Source organism: Podarcis erhardii (genome assembly GCF_964252035.2).
Source record: "Podarcis erhardii genome assembly, chromosome: 13".
Lineage (NCBI taxonomy): Eukaryota > Metazoa > Chordata > Lepidosauria > Squamata > Lacertidae > Podarcis > Podarcis erhardii.
The window spans coordinates 35,406,063-35,417,704 of record NC_138502.1 but is presented as its reverse complement, the minus strand read 5'-3'; the positions used below and the strand labels follow the sequence as shown (position 1 = coordinate 35,417,704).

At 46.5% G+C, this 11,642-nt stretch overlaps 1 protein-coding gene across 4 annotated transcripts in view; it reads right to left on the bottom strand.

Annotated features, from left to right (window-relative positions):
• The window catches only part of PLXDC1 (plexin domain containing 1), a 66,177-nt gene extending 59,580 nt beyond the window's left edge, over window positions 1–6,597 (bottom strand). For 2 of the 4 annotated variants that reach the window (XM_081837967.1, XM_081837969.1), the window contains exon 1: window positions 4,747–5,088. In XM_081837967.1, coding sequence (XP_081694093.1) covers window positions 4,747–4,846 — 100 coding nt within the window. In that variant the 5' untranslated portion in view covers window positions 4,847–5,088. Of the gene's footprint in view, window positions 1–4,523; window positions 4,595–4,746; window positions 5,089–6,481 lie in introns of those variants that run through there. The other 2 variants (XM_081837968.1, XM_081837970.1) reach the window with 2 other exon arrangements.
• Window positions 6,598–11,642: the final 5,045 nt, after the last annotated feature.

The window sequence follows — 11,642 nt, the reverse complement described above, 5'->3', positions numbered from 1 at the left end:
CAGCTTCAACTGGCCTAGAAAACTTAAGCTGTGTTCACTTTGTATTTAAGCTTTTGTGCACATATGAACAGAAGGAAGCTTCGTGAATATGAGTTCAGCATGGAATTGCAGAGACAGGGAAATAATCCAAGTTATGTGCGTCAGGTGAAAACATCTCCTCCTCCTCTCTGTATAACAATACTGTGCAAATGCGACTTGAAATGCACGCGGGGACAACCTCACTGTGTTTTAAGCCCCTAATGTGAACATATCCTAAAAGTTATACAGTAGAACCATGGAACTGTAGAATTGGAAGGGACCCCAATCCCCAGCAAAAAATCTAAAGAATTCCTAGCAAGTCAGGCACGAATTCCCTAGATCAGTGGTTTTCAACCAGAGCACCGTGGCACCCTGGGGTGCCTTGAATGATGGTCAGAGGTGCCATGGGCAACACTGGCTCCTGTCCCTCTTTCCTTCCCTCCCTCTTCTGATGCCCTCTTGCATCTCTGCCTCCCCAAAGCTTGCACAGCTGTTTGATGCAGCAGTCCTGGCTACAGGCTCCGCGGGCAAATTGTGCCTCTGGAGCTGGCCAGGGGGTGCTGGTTGCCAGGAGCTGAAGGAAGCAGGTGAGGGTGCCCAGCCAGCCAGTCCACCAGCCTTTGCTGTTGGGGGTGGACAGACAAGTCCCAGGCCCCTGTGGGGCAGTGTGAGGAAGCACCTGTCTTTGGGGTGGGCAGCTCAGAGACAGGGGTGGCTGCCTGGGGGACTCCCAAGGAGAGGGGAGAGGAGGCTGAGGGAACACTCCACAAGGGAGGGTGATGAAGAAAGGGTGAGAGGCTGCCAGCTCTGCAGACAAGGATTGACATAACTGGGCTCCTGAGCCCCACAGGGGTGCTGCAGAAAGAATGTAGTTGGTCAAGGCAGCAGTGGACTCAAAAAGGTTGAAAATCTCTGCCCTAGATGAAGGCAGGCCTAGAAAATAAAGTGACAGTGTGTGTGGCCTGTTGTCCCCTAAAGCTGTGGTCTCTAAATGAAGGGTGGCATATAAATTTAATAAAAAATAGTAATAAGCTCCCAGCTAAAACTGTTCCACTGTATCATCAATTGTGTCTGTAGCTCATTCACAGGAAAATGACGTTTCTCTCACGCAGTCCTTGAATGGTGAGTCTGTTCTTCAGTTAAAGGCAACTCTCCTAATCTAAACTGGTTATTAATTCACTAACCGCAACAAAACACCTAGCAGAGATACAAATTCAGGGGCAAAGCTATGCAATTAACCCAGATGCCAGCGCTATTTCAGGAGCTAATAACATCCTCCATGCCATCAGGGTCTCATTCGCCCTTTCATCCCAAAACAGGAAAAATGGAATCACCTGCCAACAGTGCCTTTCTGCTGTCTATGTCGGACAAACAGGTCTGTCTCTGTGCAAATAAAGAAATAAATAGACACAGATCTTTCATTTTCAAGGGTAACATTCATATAGGAGGGCATTTCAGCATCTCAGGACATCCTGCTGCTGATCTCAAAGTCCTCATTCTTCAACCCAAGAAGCACCTCAGCAAATTTGATTAGACTCAGTCCGAACCTAATCAGAACTGTGGGCTTCTTTCCTTCTACTTGTGTGAAACCAGTATAACAAAGCATAGCTAAATTACAATGGCTTCTGTGAATTGTTCAATCTGTTCTTACATTATATCAGACCTTCCCAGTGTCACTAGTTTCCAGGGACAGTCCCAGATTTACAGAACCTGTCCCGGTTTCTGATTTGATCCTGGAATGTCCCGCTTTTCTTTAAGATGTCCCTATTTTTATTGGAGATTTTTTTTTGAATGGTATGGAGTTATGCAACACCCCTCCCCACCCAGCCAAGGAGACAAGTAACTATACAACTTTTAGGAGACATCTGAAGACAGCCCTGCATAGGGAAGGTTTTGAATGCTTAATGTTTAATTATGTTTTTATATATGTTGGAAGCCACCCAGACTGGCTGGGGCAACCCAGTCAGAGGGGCAGGGTACAACAACATCCCTATTTTCATAGGAGAAATGTTGGGAGGGCATGTTATATATATCTTGGTTCTGCATATGGCAAGTCACAAATTTCCCCCTAGCATTTCACTGCCTTTTGGCCCCACTGCTCATACACACTGACTGAGAACAGCGCTTTATGCATCAGATCAAGTGGACTCTAGTCTCAAAACAGTATGAATCTTAAAGCTGCTACAAGACTCTCTTTTTTTGGAGGGCTGTGTGTTAAAAAATGTGTGCATCGTTTCTCCAAATCGTACCTTGTGAATGCAACATGGGATGTCTACGACACCTTTCCGCTCTATGACTGCTCAGTTCAATACATCCATAGGAGCTCCCACAATTTGAGAACATAAGAAGAGCCTTCCTGGATCAGTCCAAGAGCCCATGCAGCCTCACATCCTGTTTCCAATAGTGATCACTCAGATGCCTCTGCAAAGCAGAGGCAATTTCCCACTGCTGCGGGTTGCCTTTCACTCCCCTAATCCTGTGGCACAATGGGTTAGTGCGCCCGGCTGCTAACCAGAAGGTTCGTGGTTCAAGCCCACCCAGGGACAGCTGTGGGCAGCATTCCTGCACTGCAGGGTTCAGCCTTTTTCAACCTGTGGGTCCCCAGATGTTGTTGAACTACAACTCCCATGTACCCCTAGCTAGCAAGGCCAGAGCTCAGGGGTGATGGGAGTTGTAGTCCAACAACATCTGGGGACCCACAGGTTGAGAACCGCTGGACTGGATGGTGCTTAGGGGCCCTTCCAACTTAATGAGTCTAACACCCAACCAGCTGCCTCTGAACCTTGAGGGTCCCATTTAGTTATCCTGCACTTGCATCCCTTTTGTGCTCTTGGAGCAGTTCACAATTAAAGTACAAAAACAGCCATTAAAAAAATGCCCAGATACAACCAGCAGGTGAAACAGTAAGGACTATAAATCCACTGATAGACCTGTCTTCCACAACCCCATTTTAAAGCCATCTACACCTCTTGGCTGTCACAGTACATCTCGAGGCAGTGAATTCACACTTGTTGTCGCCGTGTGCACAGTGCAAACCTGTTTACTGCCACACATGCACACAGGAGGAAACGGATACACCATCTCTGTCGCTGCACCGATATGCCTGAATCCTGCTTTCATGCACAGAGGAACTGGTCCCCATTCACACCTGCTGAAAAGTGCCCAAGTAGATGCTAGGAAGGAAGTAGATGCAGCGAGGAAACCGGTGTCTTCTCCTCAGGGCAGCCAGCACGACTCTTGCATTTGAGGCCAGCAACTTTGCCTTTAGCCCAAACTGTGGTCTTAATGAACCACTCATCTGAGTGATTCATGACAGGCGCTGGTTGCCATTTCTCACCACCCACAGCGATTTTAGCTGGGCAGTTTTGTAACATCGATCTGAAATGCCACATAGATGGGAGCTGGTGGTTGCCATCGTTGTCACACACAACGGCACCTGGTTATTTGCATAAACTCACTAGGCTGACAGAAGTACACAAACATACATATAACGGGATCACTGACACACACACACATGGACTTTTATATTCTGCTATACATACAAGTGCAAGACATCCTGGCAAATGTCAGGATAGAAGAACATATACTTAAAAAGAAGTGTCCCTACAATGCTTTTTATCATTGAATCAGGTGGGCTGCCTGCCTTTTAGAAATAATATATTGTATGTGTCTTAAATCTCTGCATGGATCTGATATATATTCTGCTCCAGTGGAGGTGGGCTTGTCATTTAAGCCCCCAGCCAATCAGTGTAGTGCACAGCCAGCTTCTGCCCCAAATACACAAAACCACTTTCTTCCAATGGGTATACTGGGGCAAAGGCTGTAAGCAGGAGCACAATTTGCCGAGGGGTGAGTCTGTGCAGCAGCTCTGCAGATGAAACATTTGGAAGCGACCTCCCTGCCACATGCTTGTTCAAAAGGGTGATTCACATGGCGAAGCCAATCCCAGTGGGCTCCTGCTGCGGGTTTAAGCACAGCATGCTGGATTTCCAACGCATGTGGACAGCGCAAACCAAAACAACCTGAAGAAAAGGAAACCTTTACAAAACTGGCTGAACCTGGCAAACCATGTTGAACCGTTTACAAAACCGGTGCAAAATTGCCAGAAGCACACCGGCAATTTGATGTGCACAGTGCTACGCAGGAACATTGCAAGACTGTGCACACAAGAATTGTGCAGAATTGTAGTGCACAGCTGCGACCAAGTGCACACACAGGCACCAGCACACCTGCTCACACTCATTGCTGCGAGCACTACCATCTGAATGCACATGCATTTGTTTTTGCACGAACGGAGGACTTTCATATGCCTGTCTGGCATATACTTACTCTAAACCCTTTCTGTTCGCAGGTCCAAATAATTTCGGTACACTTGTGCACATATCGAATCATGTACTCCCTCACCCCTATGCCCACCCAGCACTTCCGCATCCATCATAAATGTTAACAGGCTTGCACATCACCTTATCACATTTGATCCTGATTTCGCACACCTGTCTACGCACCTTCACAGATCTGCTCCCTGTTCCCCATTGCCTCCCCTTGCATGCTCACAACACCTCCTCTCAAGCTGCCTGAGCATGCCTGGATCCCTGTTCCACTCACAGCTACACACCCCCACGCATGCTCTTTGCCAGACACATCCCTGGCATTCACCCCACTTCTGTCCACACTTTGCACACAGTGTCGCACGAGGGTGGCAGTGTCCCCGGAAGATGTAGGTGGTACCTGCTCCTCGCCTCTCCTTTGCTGACCCCACAGCCTCCTCCTGCAGCAGCCAGAGCAGGACGAGGGCTCCCCACGAAATCTTCAGCGATTCAGGGTGCATCCCTGTGACCCTCCAAAGCGCCACCTTTTCTTGGCAACAACTTTCCGCTCTGCCTCCCCAAGCAGTTTCTCCCCAGTCGGCTCCCGGGCTCCTTCTCTCTCAGCAGTTGCCACCTCCAGGCTCCTGGCGAGGAATGAGCAGATCCAGCAAGATTCCTCCTGGTCTGTGACAGAATTCGACTGGCAGAAAACCCAGCATTTGGGGGCTGCAGCAAGAAACTGTCAAAGCTCAGCTGAGCAGGGCTTGGAATGGGAGGGAGGGGGAGAGACAGAGAAGCAAAGGAGGTGGATGAAACAGGGGGAGCGCCTGCCCTCTGGTGGCCAGTTGGGAGCATAGCCATGCAATGCTGTTCAGTGAGAAATGAATGCAAAAAAAGAAAAGGGAAGTCTTGAGGCATTTTCGCATACAGTATTTGGCTTAAACCAATTTGCGCCTAAACCGGCCTGCAACACCTGCGTTTCGCAGTTGCTGTCCCATGTGATACAAGTGGGAAAGATGCTCATATCCACGTTTGTCTTGTGTGAAACTGGTTTCCGGGTTGGATCCAGCACCTTAAATGGGCAGGATCAACACTTGTGCTTTAAAAAACAGGGGTGGGGAGGAAATGCTCTCCTTAGCAGACAGCTTGGATCAAAAGGCATCAACAGGGTGCTGTAAAATTAGAGTTTCCTTTTTGCAAGGCCTTTACGGTGTATTTGGCCCAGACTCTTTCATTTCCCTGAGACTCAAAAGGGGAACACTGTCACTTCCTTAATCTGTTCTTTATTTCTGGCCAAGCTAGCAATAAATAATAAAGCATGGTCCTGGAGTTGGTTACAAGTTCCCAATTCCATAATAATAATATTAAATACCCTGCCCATCTGGCTGGGTTTCCCCAGCCACTCTGGGCGGCTCCCAACAGAATATTAAAAACACAATAAAACACCAAGCATTAGAAACTTCCCTAAACAGGGCTGCCTTCAGATGTCTTCTAAAAGCCAGGTAGTTATTTATTTCCTTGACATCTGAGGGGAGGGCATTCCACAGGGTGGGCGCCACTACCAAGAAGGCCCTCTGCCTGGTTCTCTGTAACCTTGCTTCTCACAGTGAGGGAAGAGCCAGAAGGCCCTTGGTGCAGTGGCGTAGCGTGGGTTGTCAGCACCCGGGGCAAGGCAAGTAATTTGCGCCCCCTAACCCATGGATTTGCGCCCCCTAACCCTAACCCCCAGATGTTGCGCCCGGTGCGGCCGGCCCCCCCTGCACCCCCCACGCTACGCCACTGCCTCGGTGCTGGACCTCAGTGTCCGGGTGAATGATGGGGGTGGAGAAGCTCCTTCAGGTATACTGGGCCAAGGCCGTTTAGGGCTTTAAAGGTCAGCACCAACACTTGGAATTGTGCTTGGAAACATACTGGGAGCCAATATAGGCCAAAGCACTAAAAATGAAGGCACACGCCCTTCAACTCAAAAGCTTACATGTCCCTGAACTCCCAAATGTATTGCATTTTATATTGTATATCTCCATGACTGGGGACTCAACCCTTAAAATCACAACAATAAAGTTATTCAGTCATGGTCATTTGGCTTGCAGAATGCTCATAAATGATGATGACATCATGAAATTATTTTAAAAAATGGAATAAGTGGGGTTGCTCACCACAAAATCTGCTCTGGGCCAGGACAAATCATACAGCCAAGTAAACAGGTGAGTGACACCTGCAAGATGCATCGTGCCTTGACCAGAGATTCCTGTGGATGCCTGGAGAAGGGCATCTATGCACAACAAAAACGGCAGGAGTAAATACGAAACCACAAGTAACAAAACCACCACAAAATGTGCTTTCAACTGCATGAATGCAGCGGGTGCCTTTTGATGTTATCTTTCAATGTTTGCTGAAAACTTTTCTGTGCCACTAGGCTTATGCAGGCAACTAAGAAAATCTTTCATAGTTAATGTTCTCTGGTATTTGTGGTTTTTTTTTAACCTGGATGTTATTGTTTTTTGTATGTGTGTCCCTATTTGTGTACAGTTGTTGTAAACTGCTCTGATTTTTTTTATGATATTACAAATATTGTTATAAAGAAATAAATGCATAAAACGTCTTGCCCTTTGCCATGTAGAATTTCTGCCAGCATGCAGTTGCAAAATGTTCTGGAGCCCTACCAGGAAAAAAAAACATTGTCGTTTCACCATAGAGGCTTAATGAGGATTTGTAGTCTTGAATAACAACTCCTAACCCCTCCGTGGTAATGCCATTTAGAAGATGGGTGTGGAAGAAAATGGTAAGGAAAAGCTTTGTGGCACCTTAAAGATCAGCACATGGCAGGTGCTTTTGTGAACTCAGGTCATAATAAATGTCCCAGTCTGTAAGATGCCACAACACTCTTTGCTGTTTCTCCTGCAAAACAAACCGTCTCTGGAAGTTGTTACCATGGGTGCAGAAGTGGCTCATTCACCTATTTGATGTTTTCTGCGACACAATTAGTCACAGCGTGGGGATGTTTTGGTGAGTTCTCTTCACAAAGTGAAGCGAGGAGAAGGAGGAGGCGGAAGAATAATAATTGAATGACTAGGACATGAATGAACTGTAGCATGGGGCCTAGCAAGTAACAGGAGCTAATCCTCAAGAAGAAAAGCTGGAGCACAACAGCTCACCAGGAAGCTACAGCCTCCATCTCCTAATCCAGGAATGGTAGGGCAAGCGGCAGATAACTACTGTTTTGATACATGCATACAAGACTTCGACATGGGAACATGGGGAGAGAAGGCCTGGTCTTTGCACAAAGAAGGATGAGCACAAGGGACACTGCCTGGGACTAGCATCACATCCACACCAAACGTTTAAAACCAATGCCTTCCCCCAAAGAATCCTGGGAGCTGTAGTTTGTTATGGGCTTTGGGAATGAAGTTCATGACAATTTTTGCTCCCATCACACCACATGGACGGAATAGGATGCCCCTATTTTCATTGGAAACAGGCAGATGGCCTTCTCCATAGTGGTGCCTGGCCTGAGCAGGGCTGGGTTTAGGTTTGATGAGGCCCTAAGCTACTGAAGGTAATGGGGCCATTTATACCGGTATGTCCAGCTGTCCTTTGTCAACAACAAATTGTTGCTGTTTTTTGTGTTGAATATGCGCTATATGGTAATTTATGGACCTAATAGGCAATTAGTCCATGCAGAATGTAGGCACCCTATATATAGAAATGAGCAAACCAGTGATATTTTAGGGAGCAGGCTAGCAGGCGGGGCCCATTACTTACATCATAGGAGCCTGCACAACACAAAACACTGTTGCTGTATGTAGGTTTTATTTTATTTGTTATCTTATATTTATCTTATATAAATATAAGATTGTTTATCTTATATTTTGGAAATGTACATCCAGGGTTTTCTTCCTTTAAATTTTTGGGGGGGCCCCAAGAGAGTGGGGCCCTAAGCTATAGCTTGTTTAGCATATACGTAAATCCGGCCCTGGCCCTGAAGAATGCTTCCCCCCAGTCCAATGTGAACGATTTGACTTTTAAAAGACACCTGAAGGCAGCCCCGTTTAGAGAAGTTTTCAATGGTTGATGTTTTATTGTGTTTTTAATTTTTTGTTGTGAGCTGCTCAGAATGGCTGGGGCAACCCAGTCAGATGGCTTGTCATATATATACTGTAATAAAATTGTTGTTGTTATTGGAGAAATATTGGAGGGGATGCCGTCGGGCTCTCTGAAGGCCTCCTCACAACCCCCACTTGCCACGAAAGCGATGAAGAGAACTGCATGGCTCTAAGTTTCTAAATAAATATACTTCTATATATATCTACTTGTAGCGTCCATTCTGCCTTTTCCTTCAGAGACAGATAACAGAAGGTCAAATACCTGAGTTTATGCTGTGACATCCGCCCACCCATTTGTACACATGGTACAGATATTTTTAATCATAAATTATGGCAGAGAAGCCCCCTTCCATTATTGTGAGGCCTAGGGAGGTTGTGCGATGCCTCCCCAGCTGTTGCCATTAGCTACAGGCTGCCTCCGAAGTCTCAAACGGACATAGCGGCTGAGGAAAAAGAGGGGGTATTAGTTGGGAGGTGGGGAGTTGTAGAGCAAGTGATTGCAGTTCAGAGCTGGAAGACGCGCCAGAACGTAAATATCGACAAGTGGTGCAATCAATCAATCAATCAATCAATCAATAAATCAATAAATAAATAAATAAATAAATAAATAGCCATGTGCTATTTTAGGGGGAAAAATAACACAAAAACTAACGGCAGCCAGGGGACAAAAGATAAAAGGACTCATTTGAGGAAACACGGGAAGCATTTATTTATTTATACCATGTGCACTAGGCTATAGACCTTTGAAGCTCTTTCTTCCTCTTGAAACCCTGAAAATACTGTGAAGGAAATATATGCAGGAGAATGGAAACTGTACGGGCGACATTCCACTTACGCCATCTAAAAAGCCTGCAAACAACCTCTTAAGCCTCTGGAAACCCCCCCGGGGGGGAGGGGACTAGCAGCACTTACCAGACAGGCATGAATGGTGGCAGTGGTGGCTGTCAGTCAAACTCTGCCAAAAGAACCCCAAATTCCACCACAAATGTTCCCTCCAAACCTCTTTTCCCAACCTTCAAAATTCTCCCCAGACCTCAATGGTTGCTGCAAAGGGTTCTGGGATTGCAGTTGCAAAGGCTCCTGGGATTCCTAGCTGCTTTCCTTGATCTTTTCGCACCCTTTTCGCGGTTTAAATCGAATTATTTATTTCCCTGCGCCATGCCTATACGCAGTCATGCGCCTAAATGGGGAGTCACCTATAGTTACTGAGGTGGCTTAAGCCTGTTAGTGACTCTCGTTCTTTGGATCTAATTGGTTTTTTCATCTTTTTTTAGTTTTTACGATCAAAGAAATTTAAGATTCTTTTGAAAAGTAAAAGGGGGGGGGGGGGAAACCACCAAACTATAGAGCAGTTCACAACAAGCATATGTTGCAAATACCTCTGCACTTCCTTTCCAGGTGCTGAATTGTGGTAAATGTGTCATGCTTAATGATATCACCAGGGGCCACCCCTAGTTCTCAGGTTTGGGACCTTAAATCTTGGGGTCTGGGATACTCCTGACCTGACAACCCTATATATTGCTTAATTCTGCCACACCTGCACCTCAAACCGCAATCCCAGCAAAATCCACGACTTCTTTAAACGATACTGAGAGCTGAATCTTATGCTCTGCTTAGAGACCTGAACCATTGTTATTATTAATAATTTTTTACAAAGCTTCCAGGCCTGCAGACATTTCTCAGTTGGTAGACTCAGGGCTTTTTTTAGCCAGAACTCACTGGAACTCAGTTCCAGCTCCTCTCAGGTGGGCGCCATCGTCATTATAAGAGAACAAGGGAGGCGTTCATGGTGAATTCCAGCACCTCTTTTTCTGTATATATAAAAAATAGCACTGGGTAGACTGATAAGCTAAACACACATTATGAGGGGAAACATCCCGTTATCATTTTATAAAACCTTTTTGCACTACTACGAGTGAGATAAAAGTGGGGTTTTGCTCCACAACACCCAAGATGGCAGCCGGACAGTAGAAATGTCATGTAGTTCCGAGCCCAAAAATGCAAGATGTGAAGCGAGATTTGTGATGGTGCAGATGAGCCCTGGGTCAGGCCAAGAGCCTCCTGGCAACTCAAAAAGTACTTTTTAATTATAGCAGAGCAGCCAAGACACAAAAGGAAGAAGATAGTGTTCTGTGTTAATATTTGTTTTCCACATGTTTTTCCTATAGTGAGGCTTGGATATAAACTCAAAATAACCTGCCAAATATTTGATTACAAATCCCCCATTGTAAAAGATCTGAGCGGCCTTGATTTGCAAGTTTTCATGTTTTTCCAGGGCTATCAAGTTATCCTGTTACTAGGGCCGCCCCACCCATGAGGCAAGATGAGGCGACTGCCTCAGGCGGCAAGGTCATCAGATCCCAATGTTGGGTTGTCTTTCTCCGCACTCCTCTGCTTGTCCTTGATGCAGATCTTCTCAGGCAGGGAGGGAGGCACCATTTTGGGGTTCTCCTCAGGTGCCGAAATGTCTTGGGCCAGCCCTGCCTGTTACATGACCAGGGTTGAGATTAACCACAAGCAATGAAGGGAAGGCAAGAACTGCAGCTTTGCATGATGCAAAACTACACAGCGGAATTCCTTCCTAGTAAGTGGTATGCAAAGTTACAGCATTGCAGGACCCCCTATGAATTCTTAGTGGCCTGAGAGAGATTTGGGGTGGGCTGGAGGGCTGGGGAGACTTTTCCTACCAACAGGTGGTCTTTCTGCATAGCTCTTTCTCCACAAAATGAACACAAGACTGACTGAAGCCCCTGAAGTACCCTATATGCCAGCCTTACAAGCCCCAGTGATGTTTTGGACTACAACTCCCATCACCCTTACTAGATCCAGACTCTTTTGGATGAGATCAAGTTCCTAGATCCATTTCACTTGGGATCCAGGTCTGGCTTTGGAAAAGGACACTACTACTTTGGTTGCCTTTGTCAGGAGAGAGATGGGGAATGTGACCCTGTTGATTCTACTTGATCCCTTCAAAACCATCAACCCTGGGATCCTTCTAGAGCGGCTAGGATCATCAAGTCCAACCCCATTACGAGGATGGAACCTGCAACTTTGGCTTTATCGCCACCATGCTCTAGTCTAACCAACTAAGCAATCCATCTGAATTGGGAGTAGGTCATCCTGCCTTACTTTGCAGAAGGGTGTCTCCTGAGGGTGGGTCTTGGTCAGCCCAATGAGTCCTCTAAGGTGGGCTATCACAGGGGTTGATTTTATC